The sequence below is a fragment of the Podarcis filfolensis genome (assembly GCF_964270895.1).
Source record: "Podarcis filfolensis genome assembly, chromosome: 14".
In the NCBI taxonomy this organism is placed as follows: Eukaryota; Metazoa; Chordata; class Lepidosauria; order Squamata; family Lacertidae; genus Podarcis; species Podarcis filfolensis.
The window spans coordinates 7,857,472-7,878,813 of record NC_139616.1 but is presented as its reverse complement, the minus strand read 5'-3'; the positions used below and the strand labels follow the sequence as shown (position 1 = coordinate 7,878,813).

At 44.6% G+C, this 21,342-nt stretch overlaps 1 protein-coding gene across 16 annotated transcripts in view; it reads right to left on the bottom strand.

Moving 5' to 3' along the window:
- NEO1 (neogenin 1) overlaps positions 1 to 9,687 on the bottom strand; it is a 106,893-nt gene extending 97,206 nt beyond the window's left edge. For 9 of the 16 annotated variants that reach the window (XM_083586180.1, XM_083586181.1, XM_083586183.1 and 6 more), the window contains exon 1: positions 8,901 to 9,520. In XM_083586180.1, the coding sequence (XP_083442306.1) occupies positions 8,901 to 9,039 (139 nt within the window). In that variant the 5' untranslated portion in view covers positions 9,040 to 9,520. Of the gene's footprint in view, positions 1 to 8,900 lie in introns of all 16 variants that reach the window. The other 7 variants (XM_083586187.1, XM_083586192.1, XM_083586189.1 and 4 more) reach the window with 7 other exon arrangements.
- Between the last annotated feature and the right edge of the window lie 11,655 nt (positions 9,688 to 21,342).

Genomic DNA, 21,342 nt, shown 5'->3' with positions numbered 1-21,342 from the left:
TCAAAAATACAAGAAAGCACTAGATAGAGAAAAGAATAATACATTGGGGAAAAGAATCTGAAAGGTAATATGAAACTTTGGAAGGATGAACCTATGCTCACTAGAATCCATACCATTGGCTTCATATGAAAGGTTTCCTATCACCATTTCTGCAGATCTGAATATAAGAAACTAACAGAAAAGCTTCAACTTTGATGAACAGAGTAAGAAATTTTGGGTGTGAGACCAGGGACATACATTCCTCAGTATTTTGGAGACATATGGGTTTTACAATTGAAAAAAATATTTTAGTAAAGTTGAATAGCAATATAGTCAGTGAATATCATAAAATTGTCAGACTGAATCTGCAGATTAAGTAGGAAATCTTCCCTAGCTACTGAAAGCAATACCATTTCGCATTATGTAAGTGAAACATAGATGGATGTGGAGTCTGACTATAAAAATATAGATAGGAGTTCAACATATGAAGAAAAGTCTAAGTGAGAAGCAAACCTTTCCTGGACACAACCATTCATATATAGGATGTAGCTTTTATTCTATGCAAGAAAGGTCTCTGCCAGGAATCTTGTTTTCTGAAGCATATTCTTGAGAGGTGCTAATGTGCCATACAGTAATTACAAAATTGTGTCTTCATCCAAATCACAGAAACTAATCCAATGAGAAAAAGAATCAAGCTACTCAAAGGAAGCTTGAACCGATAAGGGGTAGTGGTTAGAGTATTGGTATACCAGGGTTGAAATTCTCATTCAGCCATGAAGCTTACTGGGTGATCTCAGGCCAATCACAATCTCTCACCCTAAGCTACCTCACGGGGCTGTTGTGGAAAAGAGGAGAACCATGTATGCTACCATGAGCTTCTTAAAAAGAGCTAGAAAATAAATTAAACAAATACATTATATTATGGTGTGTACATATAGCTATAAGTATAGTCATCAACTGAATAAAAAAGCTGCAAAGCATCTTCAGCTCAGGATGGCCATAAAGGGTATGTCAGTGTGCAAAGGTCATTATGTCCTGAATAGACAATCCTTGCTTCAGCTGCAGCACATTTCAAAGAATTTTAGATAGAACTGATATTTTAAATCAGAAAGCAGACAAATCCTGATGAAATGAGACCGTCAGTAGATTCCGGGGGTCTTTCCCCCGCAATCCTCCTTTCTTTGCCACTTCAGAGGGCACAACATGAACTTGGCAACAATCCACGAGAATCCCATCACAGTAACAAGGACAAATACTGAATTGGAGACTGCTTCCTCACATCCTATCTTTTCACAGAAGAAGTGTGCATGCACACGAAAGCTCATACCAATAACAAACTTAGTTGGTCTCTAAGGTGCTACTGGAAGGAATTTTTTTATTTTGTTTCAACTACGGCAGACCAACACGGCTACCTACCTGTAACTAAGATTCATGATGTCACTCATCATGTCACTGCTCCCCATTAACAGCATGTAATTTAGAAGTCATTCCTTTTTATAGCAGCAAAGGATCAAGCCCCTACCTCAGTATTCTTCCCTCCAATATCCCTGGATATTACAGAAAGAACAGAAACTATGAAACATATCACAGCTGGATATTAGACACATCTAATGGTTACACATGACCTCACAACTGCAAAAAGACACACTTTGACCATAGAAGCAACAGCTCTCATTAATGTATTAATGCAACTTGAGTGATTTCACAACCTAGTGGCCTCTTTTCATGCTTATCAACAAACAACAATGAAGAATTTGGAAAACCTGCTTCAGGATAACCAAAAGGATTCATTTAAAGGGGTACATTTCATTTAAAGCATCTGTACCAAATCCTGTCAGTTGTCATGGAAATATTGCATTTTAAGGACTATTGGGGTTTCTTTAGTTTACTAAGATTCATTGCATGCTCATGTGAAAGATGTCTAGTTATGCTTCAGAAATTGTGAAAAAAAGTTTATAGGAAGATTTTCTAGTGAAGCTGGAAAGAGTCCTAATGAGCAGAATGGTTTGTTGTATGCAGTGCTAGACACTAGCGCTGAGCCAAAACTGGAGAAGGCGGAGGGCAGCTTCATGAAAAGCTTGCTCAGATTTGAAAAGAGGGGGCCCCTTTTGGCTATTTTTCAGGAAACAGTGCAAATGGGCTGAACACTGCTCAGAAAACAACCCTGGATTACCCATGTAATTAGTAATGGAAACACAGTCTTCATGTGAACCTAGTGGTGTCAGCACATAACTAAACCTAACTGGTTACAACGCACCAACAGTCACATGCATTGTGTGATCCCAAATTGGCTAGGCTGAATCAGCAAAAACAAAATGGCGAAAAGCCATGTGGTGATCAATACATACAGCTTCTTTACTGAAACTGATGTACCATTTTAATTTACATGGTTATTATAATGAGAAAAAGATTTTCTCAAAGTGTTTGTTGGTTGCATTTGTATTTCATTTTGTAAGAAATAGGTTGAAGTCTACCATCTTAAAGGGCCTTTTGATGTGAAAAAAATTTCTAACTGAGCCAGACTTTTTATTTTATGCATCACCTTATGATTTAACCAAATGGTATTTTGGGGTACTTCACATACCTCAAAGTGATTAAACATTTGATGTTTGTGTGCCCAGAAATAAGCTCATCTGATGCAACAGTTGAAAAAGATGTACCGTATTTTTTGCACCATAACACTCACTTTTTTCCTCCTAGAAAGTAAGGGGAAATGTCTGTGCGTGTTATGGAGGGAATGCCTACGGGTGGCGGGAGGGGGGGGACCTGCTGCAGTCCTGAGCAGAGGATCCATGGTTCCCCTTCCTTCCCTCCTCCGTGGCTCGCTTTGAAACAGCAAAGCGGGAGAAGAGCCGCTGAGTGGGGAGGAGAGAGGGACAGGGAGCCTGCTTGCTTTAAAGGAGCAAAGCGGGAGAGGAGAGGAGCCGCTTACACGAGTGTAAACAGCTCCTGTCCGGTTGGCTCCTTTAAAGCAAGCAGGCTCTCTGTCCCTCTCTCCTCCCCACTCAGCTCGCTAAATAGCAGCAAAGTTTTTCAGCTCGCTAAGCCAGGGATGAGCGGGGAGGAGGGAGAAAAGCAGAGCCTGCTTGCTTTAAAGGAGCAAAGTGGGAGAGGAGAGGAGCCTTTTCCCCTTAAACCCCTCTCCCGCATTATTAGCAGCATCCTTCTCCACCCACCCCAGTCGTGTTCCTTCTCCTCTTATACCCCTCTTCTGCATTATTAACAGCATCCTTCTCCACCCACCCCACGCGTGTTCCTTGTCCCTTGAGTGCTTTTCCTTCCCTCCTCACTTAAAACGTGGTTACAAAGCATGGATCCACATGGATCCTCAGGATTTTTGCATTGGGCTACTCCAAACTCACTGTCAGATCACATGTCTGTGGCCACAGCATGAACCACAAAAATCATACATCCACTGTTTTGTTTAGAATATTTTTTTTTCTTGTTTTCCTCTTCTAAAAACTATGTGCGTGTTATGGTCGGGTGCGTGTTATAGAGTGAAAAATACGGTAATTTATGATTTAGGCAAAACTGCATAGCCTGCTGCTCTTAACTAGGAGTAGGCTGCCTTTCATGGGCTACTCTCACCCACCCAAATGCCTATGGCTCACTGAGGTGTTTAACATGACAAAGCAAGAGTACACCTCAAGATCTCTTAACTATTAAGGCATAACTAATTTGGGAGATTGGGAGAAACTACTGGGAATTAACTCAGTAAGAAGTGAGCTAAAAATCCCACCAGGATGCAAGGGAACAATAATGAATTCCCATCCTTTTCTTAGCAACCACGAAAGGCATTGCTTAAGGCAGAGCACAGAACAGAGGCAGATCTGCATCTTGAAATCTCACCTTACTCTTTGTTCCCACAAACCAACATGGTCTTCTGAAGGAGCATTCCCCTTGCCCTGATCACTCAAACATTGTTAGTGCATAAAATGTATATACTGCCCCTTCCAACCAAGTCCCAAATCTGCATAGCCCTGTCCTGGATTCTGCTTCTTGTTTAAACTGTGATACAGAACATCCTAAATGTGTAACTACCGGTACTTCAAACTAGTTTTTTCAATATAGACTAGCAAAATGTCTGCATGTGTGACAGATTCCTAGAAGGGTCACATCATGCAGGGTCACATCAGCAAAGGTTAGGCCACTCAGTGTCAGAGCTTAAGGACATGTTTCACCCTAATTGTAGCTTCTGGACAAGCTCACCCATGTTTCACATTCACACAAGAGTGTGACAAAGTTTGGAATTGATTTCTGGACAGGTGGGGAAGGAAAGGAGAGTTCCAATTCTTATTCTTAATGACATATATACCGTACCCATCTGACAGGGTTGCTCCAGCCACTTTGGGCAGCTTCATCTAACTTCCACACCACTATCCCATTCACCTCATCCATTACTCATTTTGCTCTCTCTGCAGTCTTAGAAAGTCAGCTATATAAGCTAATCGCCAAATGGCACCTTAAATCTAGGTTGTGGTCACCATAACGGAATATCTAGGCCCCATTTTTCCCCAATGGAATTTGTTATTATGATTCATTTCATTTCTATAGCACTTAGACTTTTAAATAAAAAATCTCAAAGCAGTTTACAACACATTACAACAAATAAAACAATCCAGAAAAAAACAAATTCAAGCTTCAAGTAAAATATTTCAAATCCTTCTCTAAGTGACATTTTGCTTTCTCCATATGTATTTACCTTTTTACCGTATTTTTCCGTCTGTAAGACGCCCCCATGTATAAGACGTCCCCTATTTTTGGGGACTCAGATTTAAGAAAATGGGGGAAAGACACTATCCGTGTATAAGACGCACCCTAATTTTTGACATTACTTTTTAAGGGAAAAAACCTAGTCTTATACATGGAAAAATACGGTAATTTATATAGCTGCCGCATAACAGAAGTACAGTGGTACCTTGGGTTAAGTACTTAATACGTTCCGGAGGTCCGTTCTTAACCTGAAACTGTTCTTAACCTGAAGCACCACTTTAGCTAATGGGGCCTCCTGCTGCTGCCGTGCCACCAGAGCACAATTTCTGTTCTCATCCTGAAGCAAAGTTCTTAACCTGAAGCACTATTTCTGGGTTAGCGGAGTCTGTAACCTGAAGCGTATGTAACCTGAGGTACCACTGTACTCTTGGAAGCCAGTGTGGTGTAGTGGTTAGTGTGTTAGACTAAGCTGGGAGATCAGGGTTCAAATCCCCACTTCAGTCATGACGCTCACTGGGTGACCTTGGGCCAGTGACAGCCTCTTAACCTACCTCATAGGGTTGTTGTAGGGATTAACTGAGGAGGTGGTGAACCATGTACTCCTTGGAGTAAAAGGTGGGATATAAATGCAATGAATAAGCTCTTCTGCTTACCTGCTTAAGAAGGCTGGAGGGGCCAACCAGATGGAGATGTCAGTTGCCAACCTGGCATCCAGAGATCTCCCCATGGTCGCAATCGGACCAGTGCTAGTCACAAAACATGCCTGGCACCTGGGGAATTTCAAGTACTGTCTCCTTGTTATAAAGGCAACAGCTACAGTGATGAATGATGAATGTGTGAGGAGAGTTCTTTCACCTATCTCCTATCCACTTCTGCTTCACTGACACTACCAAAGAACAAGGGAAACCATCTGGGGTGGCTTGGCTCTGGGAAACACTGACCTCCATGCATAACCCATTCCTCCCATATTGCCCTTTGACAGAGGACAAGAGCACCCCAAATTTCTACCACAGGAGCACCCGTACATCTCTGTTCAAAATGATGAACATGAAAGATAACTCAAAATGCCTATTCTACCATTCAATTACTAAAATTGCGAGATTGGATATGGCACAGTCTAAAACAATCAGATTATTACTGAGGTCTCCTTTTTAGATTCTCCTTAAAAATTGGGAACTCAAAGGGTAACCCTAAATAATGGGGTGTCGAAACTTCTGGTAGCCAACACATACTTCCCCCTCCCTAAATTATAAGTCAAGGCACACATACGGGGAAAAGGTTTACTCCGAGTATGTCTAGAGTAAGAATTACCCACCATCAGAAGAGTCCACCACCCAGTATCTCTTCATGGCAGGCATCTATCTGGCTGTGTGCCCAAACTGAAAGAAGCCAAGCTCAGAGTAGCCACTTATGAGTCAGACAGCCCATCTCCAAGAGCAGGTAATTCTGCTGCAGCAGAAGCAATGAGTTTCTTCCCTGCTAAAGCAAAGATACAACAAAACTGCCCCCCAACAGGGAACCGCAATGGAAGAAAAGACACCCAGGACAGTGACTCATGCAGAAGCACAGCAGTAGTCCCTTCCACAGGTTGATGTGAGGAGTTCCACAGGAGCCTATTTAAAATATTTATTGCAGCACACTAATAGCATGTTAATGACAAACTGTGTAGAAATTGTTTGGTGAAGATGGTCCTATGATACCCAAAATTTTGACTATTGGAGATGACATAGTCAAAGATACATCAAGAACTTATAGCAGTGTGACATTTATCCAAATAGTCAAAGCTTGAAACATGAAGTCTATCTCATAACAGAGGCAAAGCAGAACATAGTAACCAAGCTGAGCATAGGATAGACTGTTGGGCTGTTGGGATTTCATTGCCTTTTTACATATTTTGACTCACACCTTGATTTGAGAGTTAGGAAACTTCCCAGAGCAACCAGGAACATGCATCATTAACTGCATATAGATCTATATCATTAATGTTCTACTTACAAAACTGTTCTATTCTCATATTCATTGACCACTGATAAAAAAACAGATTTCCTTAAATTGGTGTTAAGTACAGCTACACCCACATCTCTTTTCCCACTTCAGAACTTATTTCAAATATGCTTCAATCCACTTTTTATCTTAATACCTTAAGATAAACCACCACATCATAAGGCATAACACACTTTTAACAAAAACTGAAATGGTGTTTTAGTAACTCCAGTTTAGTATATCAATACTTTGAAATTTGTAATCCTCCAAGACATTTGGGAAAAAAACCCAACTCATTTTGTTCTTTAAAGACAGCACGTGTAACACATTAGCCTACATGTTCTGCGATTTACAAACTGAATCTCAGTCTGAATTGCATATACATATTGTAAGACTCCAACCCCCCCCCAGCAAAATAGAAAAGCAGCTACTCTTAAGTCAACTTTCCCTGCGCACATACACTTTACAACTGCACAAGAATATTGCTAGAAACTCATATAGCTATCATTTCTACTACTAGTATTCAGATTCACTTTCAATTGTTTTGCTACTGGCCACAACCACAGAACACAAATGTAAAGCATACCAAAAAGGTAACACAAAAAAACCTACATACGTAAAAGGTAGAAAATCAAACCAATGAGCAGCGTCAATTTCAATTATTCAAGTCAGCATATTAGCACCAGTAATTGAACCAATAGTGGGGAGTATATTTCAGAACACTTTTTAGCTCAAGATTTTTGGAATAAGCAAAAAGAAAATTAACCAGCTGATTTCCCCCCTCGGTATCTTAATGTCAGTTTTACCTACTTAAGAGATGTTCATGACTATAATACTGGACCTACATAACATGCATGGCTATGCTACAGTATGTTAATCAGACTGTTAATGTACCTTATTTATGATAGTATAAGCAGCCACCTAAGGGCCCAGCTTAATAACTTTCCAGAAGCATAATCGGGCTACAAGCTGATTGTTTGGAATAAGCACCATGGAGCTCAGTGCAATTTGCTTCCAAGTAAACACACACAGGATCCCACTGATGTAAGCAGGACATAAGTACACACTGCTAAATCCAACAGAAGTTAAAGCACGTTTCATGTTTATGGTATTACAACTCACACCACTTCCACTAGTGGGGGCGGGGAGAGAACGGGGGGGGGGGCGCGCGAGGGGAAGGGCACTGTGGATAGCAGGCTGGTTGTCTTCTTGAACACACCTGAGGCTCTTTGATTTTAAAAGAATTTCTCTCGCCAAACTCAATTACTACAGAGAGAGAAAGAGGAGGGGTAATTCTGGCGAAGTATTCATTGATGAATACCAAATTGAAGGGATGGCTTTGCAGTGGCTGCCTCTCCTTCCTGTACAACGTAGTAAATGGCACCAGCAACTGATTACTACGGAGGTGTGCAGTGGCCTCTGCTGGCACATTAAACGTGTCCAACAGTGTGAGACTCTTACAAGTGGAACTGACCTCTTTTTAACAAAGCAAAACAAAAATCCCAGCACAAAAGAGGAGGAAAACACGCCGTGAAATAAGGAGGAACAGATTTGTGTCACACAACCTATACAAAGCTGCCTCGATCCCCAGGTTTTGTTTTTTTGTTTTATTAAGCTAGCAGCGATAAAAGACCCACACTAAAAACAACACACAGGGTGCAGGACTGGGGAAAGGAGGAAAAAATCACTGCCCACTCCTAGCGCGCTGCGCAAGGCCACTCGCTGTCTGCGGCAGCAACAGACCCTCCACAGCCACCCCTATAAATACTCCCTTTGCTCAGAGGCATGCAGGACAGGATCCCGTTGTTGTTGGCGTGTGTGCGCGCGGGCTGTGTTTTTCTTTTTTGAGAACGGGGAGGGGACCGGGGGGGGGGTAAGAGGAGAGAGAGAAGGGAATTGCCCCCTTTCGGCGCAAGTTATTAATTAAAAAGAAATCGCAGACCCCACCCCCCAAAAACACCGAAATGGCCCTCGGCAACACCGTCGCTTATTGATAAAAGCTGGAACTTGACGCGGTAGTAGCCCTCCTTGCCCACAACATGCCAGACACGGAACCCCCCACCCCAAAAAAACACCCCACCACGGAGGGGGTGGGGGACACACGCAAAGCCTTTTAAAAAGGGGGAGGGGGCCACAAGCCAAGGCGCGCGCAGCCTCTCCCCCCCCCCCCGCTCTTTTTTCCTTGCTCGTTCCCCCCTCCCGGCCTGAGGGTCTCTCTCTCTCACCTGCGGGCGGGAGGTTCTGCTGCTGAGGCGAAGAGCTGCTCCTGGCGGCGGCGACGCTCGACTCCGGGCGCTGCCCGAGGAGAAACGCCACCCAGAAGGAGCCGAGGAGGAGCCGCCGAGGGGCTCCCCGCGCCGCCATCGCTCCCCCGCTAGCCCCGAGCCCGGCGAGCGGGCGAGAAGCGCCGACGGAGGAGGCGGCGGCGGCTCCCTCTCCTCAGTGGCGGCGGCAGCGGCGGCTGTGGCAACTCCTCCTCAGACGACTCAGTCACAGGTCCTCCTTCCAAGGCGCCCCAAGAATAAAAAGGAGGCAGAGAAGGCGGCGGCGGTGGCGGCGTTGTTCTCCGGTTTACTCCATGGCGGGCCGGTCCCAGCGCCGGGCTCTGAGCGGGGCTCCTTTTTCCTTCTCTCCTCACACAAACACACACACACACACACACATACACGGCCGCCGCTGCGGCGGCGGCAGCAGCAGGAGGAGCAACAGCGCCCAGCGCGCGCGCGCGCGCCCGCGCACCACCACCACTACCACTCCTCCTCACTCGCCGCCGCTCACGCGACCAACCGTCCTTCCCCGCTGCTCCTCCTCCTCACACGGCCGCCGCGCGCCGCCTCCGGCCATCGTCGCGAGCGCGCACGCTGAGCTGACAGAATTCCAAAGGAAAGGAAAAAGGGGGTGGGGCAGTCCAGGAGGAGGAGGAGGAGGAGGAGGAGGAATGCGCGCGCACCTCCGCACGCCACGCGAGCCGTCGCGCGGAGCAGCAGCTCCTTGGTACTTCCTACCTCTCTCTCTCTCCCCTCCCCCGCCCCTTCACGGACATTCCCGAACTCCGCCTCGAGTGCGTTGAGTGAGAAGGAAAACCCGGCACGGCGCTTCCCCCGTCGCGCTTCCGACGCCCATCCCAAAGGAGGGATGGGATGGAACGGGGCGAAGGAGAGAACGTTGGGGGGAAAGGATTCGGCGGGTGGCGCGGGAGCGGGATGCAAAACCCGCCCTGGCTCCGCTGCAAATAGGAACGGGAGGGCTTAAAAAAAAAAGGCTCGGAGACCCGGCGGACTTGCAAGCCCGGTCGGTTTACTCAGAAGTAAAGGAGCCGCTGGGTTCAAGGGGGCCTTGCGACGGGGTGGCTGGGCTTGCAGAGGCGGCTGTGCTGCGCGCACACTTGCGTGTAGAGCGAATCCCCCACCCCACCCCATTGAAGCCGGTGGGTTTGCTTTTGAGTAAACGTGTCCAGCCCAGGATTGGCTGCGGTGGAGGGAGGGAGACGGCAGCGGAGGGAGAGAGAGCCGCAGCAGGAGTCTCCGTACCCCGCTCGGTGCCTCCTGCTTATCAAACCGCATCCTTTCCCCACACCGCCTCCTTTGCAGAAGAAACCGAACCGAACCACCGCAACATAAGAAGGGTGCTTGGTGCATTTTTGCATTTCCCGCCGTCAACCGAGAACAAAAATCTGCATCTTTGTCCACAGCCATAAATGTCTCGGGTTTTCTCTTTTCTTTCAAAGGCAGCATGTCCCTCTGCATATTGTTGGGAGGGCAGCAGCAGAAAGCTGCTAGCACGCCTGTCTGTGAGCTTCTTATCACCTGCATCTATCTATTTGCTGCACTCATTGGTTGCCTCGTGTAATCACAATTCCAGGTGATATGCAACAGTTGTATAAAGCTAAACTTAAACTATGGCAGTAGATGGAGCAGGGAAGAATGTGTTTGTGGTTGGTGAAGTCACAGCCCCCAAATGGACGGGAGCTCCCTTTTCGCCATAGCACACTGGTTGAGTGTCTTGTTCTGCATGCAGATGCTCCTACGCTCAACCTCAGCATCTCCAGGCAAGGCTGGGAAATACCCCTGTCAGAAATCCTGGAGGGCCACTGCCGGTCAGAATAGGCAGTACTGAGCTAGATGGACCAAAAGACTGGCTTTCTCTGCTCTTTGCCACCTCCACTCTTTCTCTGCCCCCAACCCCCAATTCTTCCCCATCCTTTCCACCTGCTTGAGATCAGGTAGAGGGCTGCAGGTTGCTCATCCCTGCTTTTGAGCCTAGCTGCAGAGCAGTCTCAGCCAGCAGATGGAGGTGTGTCTTCTACCGCACTGGCTGAAGGAAGGAAATGGTGAAATAGAGTAATTCGTAGAATTCTAGAGTTGGAAGATGTCCTGAGGGTCATCTAGTCCAACCCCCTGCAATGCAGGAATCTCGACTGGATCATCCATGACAGGTGGCCATCCAACCTCTGCTTCAAAACCTCAAGGGAAGGAGAATCCACCACCTCTTGTGGGAGTCTATTCCGCTGTCAAGCAACACTCACTGTCAGGAAGTTCTTCCTGATGTTTAGTTAGAATCTCCTTTCTTGTAACTTTTTTTTTTTTAACCAACAACCAAACACAAACAGTGAAACCCCCCCAGGCGGCTGATACATTGGGTATACATAATCAATAATAACATATTCAAATCAACCATATGTACAATTTTATATATGTTAACGCTCCTCCATCCACAAGGTTTATTTAACCTTTAACATTTTTATTGCCCTAAATTGTTCAAACCTACCCAAATAATTCAATATCTTCTCAAATCAATCCTCCTCTTTCTCACTGACCTTAAACCCTTTCATTCTGTGTATCTTCACAGTTAGATATTCTAAAATTATAATATTATTCAGTTTTTTCCTCCATTGGTTCACCCCTAGCTCTTCTGCAATTTTTCCAATTACTCGCTATAACCTGTCTGGCTGCAGTTACCATCAATTTTACCCATTTATATTCCTCTTTTGTTTTTAACTCTGTGCTACTCAGACTAATAAGAACCATTAATTTAGATATTCCCACCTTCCTACCCACAATCCCCGATATTTCTATACCAATCTGTTTCCAAAATTCATTAACTAATGGACAATCCCACCACATATGACTGTACGTTCCCATCACTCCTTTCTTGTAACTTGAAGCCATTGGTTCAGGTCCAAGCCTGCTCCATCCTCCATGTGAACAGCGGTGATAACTTGAAGTTGGGGGAGAATCTCGATAGTTAAAAACACCTGTGATTTGGTTCTGACTCTTAAATCCCTTTCTGCTCTTTTCCTTCTAGAGTGGTGCTAGGTGAAACATGTGTCTGTTCTTCTGTCCTCCCCCCAGAGGAACAGGAGATAATTAGGCCTATTTCACACATGCATATTCATTACTTGAGTGCCTCAATGAAGTATCAGGTTATGACTTGTCTATGTCAGTGAGCCATCACAGATCAAAGACTAAAGAAGGAATTTCCATATCACTTCTTATCAGCTCAAAACATTTGCTAATCTGCAGTCTGGTATACTCATAGTTGAAGGTGTCCTGAATATTATTTCTTAAAGTCTCATAATCTTACATGTACACTTTTTACATCTAACTCTTAACACTTCAAAACTCAGAGCACAAATTGTACCTCCTAAGGAAGGCAAGCAACAGAGAGCCATCGATACCTCAGTCTGTGGAATTTTTGTGGAAGTTCCATTGCATATTCAGATACCTGGTTTACATTCAAACATACCTGTATGTAAGGTAAAGCTTCAAAACTCGGTGCAGAAATCCTGCTCCTCACACAGAAGACTTCAGGTTTAATTCCCCAGGATCTCCAGGTAGGACTGGGAATGTATACCGTTTGGAATCTTGGAAAGCCTCTGTCAGTCACTGTAAACAATGCTGAACTAGATGAACAAATGGTCTATGTATAAGGCAGCTTCTTATTTTTCTGTCAACAAGGAATAAGTGCTTTCCTTTCCCCCTGCCACCACTCCTGCTATTTCATTCATTACTTTTTTTCAATCAGACCCTTCCTCCCAAAGGAACCCAGGACATCACACAACACAACAGCAAAAACAATGCTTGCTTCTTCTTCTTTTTTACAGCAACCCAATATCCTCATAGCTAAATAATGCCAAGGATGCCAGGACAATATCTTTCAGCCATCAAATGCCTGGGGAAATAAGATTGCAGCTAAATGTTAATAATGAGGGAGACAGAGGCACCTCACCAGGGAAGACATTCTGTAAGCAGGTAAACACTACCAAGAGGGCCCTGTTGCCAGTTGCGTTGTGTTGGGGGCCACAGGGGCACAATATTGTTAGGGGTGCAAAATTTCAACACCCTGTGCTGCCTCAATACAGCTTCACGCTTCCCTCACTGGGCTCCGTTAAAAACGGTTTCTCCATGCGAACCAGGGAGTGACCTCTCCAGACGACAGAATCCCTCTTCCTATCTCAGTGGCTGCGATCTCCTAGGTGACACTGATGCCATTAGGCAGTTGAAATGTGCATGAGTGCTACATCCATTTCCCTCTCACCCCCTCTGTGTGGCCCCGGGTACCGGCACCCCACGCTATGCCACTGCCTGTTGCAGACCAGTGCCAGCTGTGCAGCAGCACCCCAAACATGCATAGCCTTCTATGCTGTTTCTCCCCACTTTATTTCAAAGTAAGCTGCCTACTTTGGGGTTCCTGCAAACACCCTGTGTGATATTTTTCTCAAACGTTTATTTGATTTTTTTATTAAAATAAATACATATATTTGCACTTTAAAAACCGGGTCCAAGAAGGCTAAGGGTCTGGTGGCTAAATGACCAATGCAAAATGCATTGCTGCACCAATCTGGCTTCTGTGGAAGGGTCCCCCTCAGCTGAATCCAATGGGACCAATTGCCTGTGGAGCAGTGAGCTCTGCTTCACTGGAGGCCTTAAGGCAGCGACCCTGCAGCCACTCACTATAGATGCTCCAGCTCTGGATTTGCTTCATCAAGCTAGAGGTTAGACACAGGCAGAAGGATGATTTGCAGTACATCAGCAACAATTTCTGATTTGCAATTGTTTAACAATAAAATGCCTCTTCTTTCTTAATTAGGCTGCTCTAATAAAGAAAGCTTGGGGGGGGTCGGGTTGGATTTATGTGTGAAATGACTGAGCTCCATCTGGATACTGTAAACAAATTCATGGGCTGAGCACATGCACAGAGGCATCCTGTTTCTTAATTCTAGGAGCGTGTCTGCCCTACTAAGCCCCTATTACACACCTGACTTCAGTGGCTTGGGGGTTATAATCAAAGAACTAAGTTGTTTGCAGAAGGCTGACGTCTGCCCGCCTCTGAACTAAATGTCCTACAGCCTCCCCTCCAATTCTAACCATTGCTGAAAATGCAGAATGTCCGTTTCCACAATAGGCTCAGTGCTAAAATTATAGCAATGTGCCCTTAGAAGAGCCCAGAGGAGATTTTCAATAGTACCCAGGAATGTGTGTGTAGGCTTGCAGGATGGAATCAGTAATTTACTGAAACTAATCTTATCAACCTGTGATTGCAACCCACAACCCCCTTGCCTTGGAGCAATCCCATGAACTTCTCTAGGAACTCACTCAAGCTACTAAAGAGTGAGTGGGGTCCCTGGATTGTAGCCACGGAAATATTCACAGGGGAAAAGTTCACCAAAAATAACTGAAAAAAAGCAAGCAGACTAAATAACAATTGCAGCGTAATTAAGTATTTATGGCTCTCCAGCAATGGGTCAATTTGCAAAAATGGGCACTGTTATTTATTTTGTGTATTTTGGCATGGGAAGTCTACATTTTGGCATTAGAAGACCACAGTTCATAACAGACATGAGTTTTTAATTATTTAGCAGCCAAACTCTGTTGGTCATTGTATTTGGCTTTGGCTGACGAACAAGCACAATTGTATCCAAGTACAACTCATGAATATTTTACATTTTCTTTATTTTACTTTTTGGGGGTAAATGTCAGTTTTAGTTGACATATTTCTAATCAAAATTGCTTATTTTATTCCCTTCATTTGTGTTGTTTATTCTGTGCTGACTAACCTGGAATAAATACCATCCACTGGCTCTCAAACTCCCAAGGGTCTCATTTATACAATATTTGAGCCTGTAGCAGTTGTGTTCTTTATGCAACCCACATAGCCCATGGCACCACCAGCTCAATCCACAACAGAGTCAAAAGATGATGGCTGCTGTCTACCCTGTGCCAAGCTAAACCAAACCCTAATCAGCTTTTCACATTTCCTTGATAAGCTTCCGTTGCAATGGCATGCAGAAAGCCAAATCAGACTCAACATAGTGCATTAGCAGCCTTAAACAGCACCCTCCAAATTTTGTAGGGCTATGAGTCCCATCATCCATGACTACTGACTATACTGTTGTAGCCAATGCAAGTTGTAGTCTAACAACATCTGGAAGGCCCCACGTTGGCTATCACTGGCATAGCACATGTCTGGCAGTAGCAGCCAGCTTTCACACAAACCAGCTCATCCCTTGACAACAGGCTTAACTGAAAAGCACAACTGTTATGGGCTCAGATGGATTGTGTGAATGACCCCCAGTAGAGAGATGGGGAGCCTGTGGTCCTCCAAAAATTGTTGGGCTCCTGCTCCCATCAGCCACACCAGCCTAGTTGATGGTGAGTGAAAGTGGGATTTGTAAATGAGTAGTTCATCAGTTTACTAGGTGGTGATGCAATTCCCATGAAGGGAGGGTGTGCCTCCTCTTTCACCATGAACCAAACAATGTGCATTTTCTTAGTATAAATACATACATTCATAAACCACTTCATTGGGGGGGGGGAATCTCTAAGCACTGCTATATTGCACTGCAATATAAAAAGAAACGATAGCATTAAAACAGAAAGACAACATCAAACCAACACAGCAGTAGTATAGAAAAAGAAAAAGAAATTCAGTATATTCAAACATGAGGGGAAATGTTTTTGGAGCGCTTGGGAATCCATTTCCATTTTGGACTCAATAAGCTCCTGAGCAAAGAAGTCAGTATTAAGGTCAGTATTATCAAGATTTGGTGGAATGTATGTTTAAATGTGGAGGAGGCTACTGTAAAGCAGCCTTCCCTAATTTTGTACCCTCTGTATTGGACTGGTTTGGACTATGATTCTCATCACCTTCAGCCAGCATAGCCAATGGCCAGGGACCAAAGGAGATGTAGTCCAAAGGATCTAAAGAGCACATGATTGGGGAAGGCTGCCCTACAACTAGGTCTGCTTAAGCATATATATTCAATTTAATAGATGAATTAATAAGTATAGATGAAATCAAAGTGTTTGTATGATAGTATTCAAACCAGCCTCAAAAGAAAGAAATAATTCCTTCTGAGATGCATTCAGAAGACATCTTAAGGCAGCCCTGTTCAGGGAAGTTTTTAATCTGTGATATTTTAGTGTATTTTTGGTTTCTATGGAAGCCGCCCAGAGTGGCTGGGGAAACCCAGCCAGATGGGCGGGGTATAAATAAATAATAATAATAATAATAATAATAATAATTATTATTATTATGGTACTCAACATTTTGAGATCAACATTTGGTACTTCTTGAGTTGTTTTCTCTCTTTGTGCTTATCAATGTGTGTCTCTTTCTTCTATATACACAAAAGCCTACTCCACCTCTCCCCCACCCCGCTTTTTTTTGGGGGGGGGGGAGAAGCTGCCCTTTGATCTTCCATGTACCATTAGTTGTGGAGTAGACATGGAATGCAGGGATGCTGGTGGCGCTGTGGGTTAAACCACAGAGCCTAGGACTTGCCGATCAGAAGGTCGGCAGTTCGAATCCCCGTGATGGGGTGAGCTCCCGTTGCTCGGTCCCTGCTCCTGCCAACCTAGCAGTTCGAAAGCACATCAAAGCACAAGTAGATAAATAGGTACTGCTCCGGCGGGAAGGTAAACGGCGTTTCCTTGCACTGCTCTGGTTCACCAGAAGCGGCTTAGTCATGCTGGCCACATGACCCGGAAGCTGTACACCGGCTTCCTCAGCCTATAGAGTGAGATGAGTGCTGCAGCCTCAGAGTCGTCTGCGACTGGACCTAATTGTCAGGGGTCCCTTTACCTTTACCTTTACCTTTAGAAATGGAATGCAGGTCTGTTCCTCCACCATGGAAAGTGGATTGTCACTGGCTCATTTCATGTCAATAGTTTACTCCAAGGTTTAGCGAAGCTTACATCCTGGGGGCCGAGTATGGTCCTCCTGCCCTTCTCTCCAGCTCTTGGGCCTGTCCCCAGGCAGCACCTCTCGCTGTTTCTGCTCCACACCCTGGTCAGGTGCTTTTGCCTGGTTGAAATGTGTTCTTAAACCATGACACTGCCTCTTGCTTGTCCGGATGAAGATGAAGAGAGGCTGTTGGGTATAGAAACCTTTGATTCTGCATGGCTGCAATGCAGCTTGCTGTACAAAGGGAAGAGTCACATCCATTCTTCTGCCTGCTTTGGCTATGGTCCTATTGACCCTATGCGCCCCTGAAATATGAATGCATACGTTTGGCTGCAGTAGAACATAAGAAGAGCCTGCTGGATCAGGCTAATGGCCTGTCTAGTCCAGTATTCTGTTCTCCCAGGGGCCAGCTAGATGCCTGATGGAAATCTTCAAGCAGGATTTGTGCACAAGAGCACTCTACCTTCCTGTGGTTTCCAGCAGCTGGAAAAGGTTCCCCACTCCTAGTTTTACTCCTTAGCAGTCAATGAATGTGAGTCCAAAATATGGCTCCCCCAGTCTCCTGCTCCACATATGTGAAAACAATTAGAAAAAAGGCTGTTCATCAGTCTTGGTGCTAGTCAATACAAGTTTCATTATTATGGTGACTAGCTAAACAAAGCGTAACTATGAACTGAAAGCGAAGCTCGTGAAAGCAAGATAGAAGCCCTATAAAAACAAACCACGTGTGGGAACTTGCTTCTCCAGAGTGGGTGGGTCCTGGTTGACTGGCAACTTCTCAAATAATGGAAGAACAAAAGTTATGTACCAAGCATCTTAAGGAATAAATATTCATGCATTGCTAGGATGCAGAGTGTCTAACAAAAAAAAGAAGTGGAGGCATTCTTTGAAAAAGAAAGGAGGTAGGTGGGAAAGAAATATGCCTTTGTTCTTGGTTATAATTACATACATTTCCTACGCAAAATCATTGGAGAGCATGGTGTTTACCAGCACATTTTATTCTGAGTACTGAAGCTCGTTTTGCCTTGTTTTCCAGAATGAGAGAAAAGCTGCAGAGGTACTTTTTCCTTCTCATAAGCATATGAAATAAGACCCTTGTTTTCTTTCCAATTTGCCTCTTCTGAATAATATTGTCAGCGTTATTTTCCAATTGGCATTTGTGCTGTTTTGGGGGCTTTGAGGTTTTTTTCCCTCCAATTGCTTCTCTCGCTCTCTTTTTTTTATAATGTCACCTAATTTAGTTGTCTTTCTCCTTCAGTGCATAAATTATGTACAACTAAAGCTCAAGAGGTACGGTGGTAATCATGAGATAACCATTCCCCTGGGGCAGTAAGACATGAAACACAGCTAGGCGGACTACATCCTCCAGCTGTGAGATTGTACCACAGGCTGACTTTGAGCTAGTTAAAAACACTCTGTGTGTGTGTGTGTGTGTGTGTGTGTGTGTGTGTGTCCCTGCTGTGGAAGAAACGTGCATGGAACAACAATAATTGCTATTCTCCATTTTTCTTTCATCTATCTATAGCTTCATCTAAAACATTCATTAGTCAAAGGTTCATCTTAACCCATCTCATTTCTAGGTTGCAGGCCTAAAGCAAACATTGTTCCAATTGGTTGGCTAAGTTCCAACCAATATGCAAAATTCAGATCCCTCTCTCCTGGCTCCCACCCAGTACTCTGCATTCCCTAGTCCAGTGCCTCAGAACTGCACAGTGTGTATCCAGCTAGGTTTTGCTCAGTGTAGATCTATTAAATTAATAGACCTATGTTAGGCATGTTCATTAATTTCAGTGGGGATACTCCAAGTATGGCTAGCATGGCGTATTTCATTGCAGCATTAAGGATTTCATTGCAGCATTAAGGAGATCACGCCATCTGTGGAACTATGTGCCTTCTTCTCCTCCTTTGTGCTGTTCATCTCTTCCCCTTCCCTCCCAAGAGCCAATTGAGGGCAGGGGAAGAGATGGGGCAAACCCTATTAGGCTAGTGGAAGTCATGGTGTGGGCTTCGGCTAGCAGGACCCTTTAACTGAATCCAGCCTTGTATGCCCACCTCACTCCACTGATGCCAACACCTTGTTGTTGGACTGCAACTCCCATCGTCCTTGACCGCTGGCTATGCTGTCTGGGGATGATGGAAATTGGAGCCCAACGACATCTGGGGACCCAAGGCTGAGCAACACCGTGAATTGATTTTGATTTTGCTACCTGCGGAGGTTGACCTGGCTATTCATTTTGGCCCTCTCAACATGTTTTCTGGGAGTAAAATGAATAGCTGTAGATTTTTTAAAGTTGTATTTCTCTACCAGTCTATATATGAGATTCCCCGTTTCATTGAGCCTTGATGCAGCACATATCAGAATTATTGATTTCGGTTATGGTCTCTAGCACAAATAGCTTTAAGAGAGGATTAGACACATTCATGGAGAATAAGTCCATCAACAGCTAATACCTGTGATAGCTAAATGGTATCTCCATACTGAGAGGCCATGCCCTAATTCCCTCTAACAGCAAACTCAAGTGGCTGGGTGCTGACAGGATCAGAGTCCAAAATGGGGCCACCAAGGAACAGAGGGAAAGTGTTGGGATGTCCGGCTAAGCAACTTATTTTTAAAAAGCCCGGGGGGCAAGATATATATATCCAAAAAAACAACCCAACAAGGATCAAGCATGTGCCAAGAGCCCAGAACTTTGAGTGTCAATTGGAACAGAAAAATGGAACACAGAGAGGACAGAGGGAAGAATGATTTGACTAAAGACCTAACAAATTATAATTTTGTAGGAAGGCATACATCTGTCTCCTTGAACAGAAAGAATGCTACTGTTAGGAGGTGAAGATGCACTGCAACGTTTTATTGCAGAGTCTTCTGAATACCTCTGCCATTGCCTTTCACATCTGACCTGTGAGCTTCCTAGAGGCATATGGCTGACCATTGCATGAAGCAGGATGCCAGACTAGAGGGAAATCTCGTCTGATGCAATAGGTTACTTCCTACATTCAAGCTCCTCCCTTCCCAAATAGTCAGCAGATGCTGGCACCCTATGAGTGCTTTTCTCAAGAGCCAGTGTGGTGTAGTGGTTAAGAGCGTGGACTTGTAATCTGGTGAACCGGGTTCGCGTCTCCACTCCTCCACATGCAGCTGCTGGGTGACCTTGGGCCAATCACACTTCTCTGAAGTCTCTCAGCCTCACTCACCTCACAGAGTGTTTGTTGTGGGGGAGGAAGGGAAAGGAGAATGTTAGCCGCTTTGAGACTCCTTAGGGTAGTGATAAAGCGGGATATCAAATCCAAACTCTTCTTCTTCTTCAATCCTGTTTCTCCAGCAATTTCTGTCTCTGCATCATCCAAATTTGAAAGAAAAGCCTTCTTCGGAAATCAGTTTTGCCGTTAATTAATACATTCATTTTTATGTACACTGTCCCTTAACACACACACTTTTGTACATGTTATTTTGGTGGAAAACTGCACTGGAAAATTCAGAGAAGTGCAGATTTCAAAGGATAATTGTGTTTTGGTTTCCGTGTTCGAGGAGAGCGAATGACGTCATTTCTCATTAAGATGCAAACAGGATCTAATTCCCTCCCCTGCTCACAAACTATCTCACTTGCTGACTGTTTTCACATTAGGCATAAAGTGTCGAAACGATTCAAGTATTTCTCAGCACAAATCTACCAAGAAGAGGCTGTCAGCTGCCTTTTAGTGCATAGGCACACATGCACACATTGTGTGTAAAATTAATGCGGAGCAAGCCAGAAATTCCTTCTTTCCCACTTGTCCCTGTTTATCCCTCCACTCAAGCGACTTGCATAAAGCAAGAGGCCCAAGATTAAAATTAGACTCTCTCCGTTCACAGAGTAGGATCGTCTTTGGGGAGGCAGAAGCTTTTGTTTCTCTGTGGAAGGTCCCTGCCTAGCAGCCAATCTGTTTAGCAGCTGGTACTAGCACAGGGCGGCTCTGTGCCCACCTGCTACATGGAGGCGAGGTGCGACTTTTCCATTCTCTAGAAAGCAGGCGGGCACTAGAAAAACACATAACAAAAAAATATGAAAGGAACTAGCAAGATGACGGGATGTACCAGTTTCCCCCCAGCTTGTGCCAAATAGAACAGCTAAAATAGAACAGATTGACAATGACTCGTCCAAACAAAAAACCCCAACAACAACCCACCAGGGATGGGGAGTAAACCTAAGACACAGAAGAAATTGCCTTCATTCTGGTACAGTTTGCTCTACAAGCAGCCCTTAAACAGGAGGGCAACTGGGGAGAAAGGGGCTGGAATTTCATTTGGTTGTCAATAGCTTTTCTGTTAGATGGCAGCTCCTATGGGGTTAGCCGAGGATGAAGGCAGAGGAGGAAGAGGACATAATCCCTGGCCAGTCAATAGTCACAAATGAATGAAGAAGGTCCAAATAGGATATATTTCTATCACATTGGTCTGAAAGAATTTTTTTCAAGTTACAAAAGCAAGTCTGTAGCTGTGGG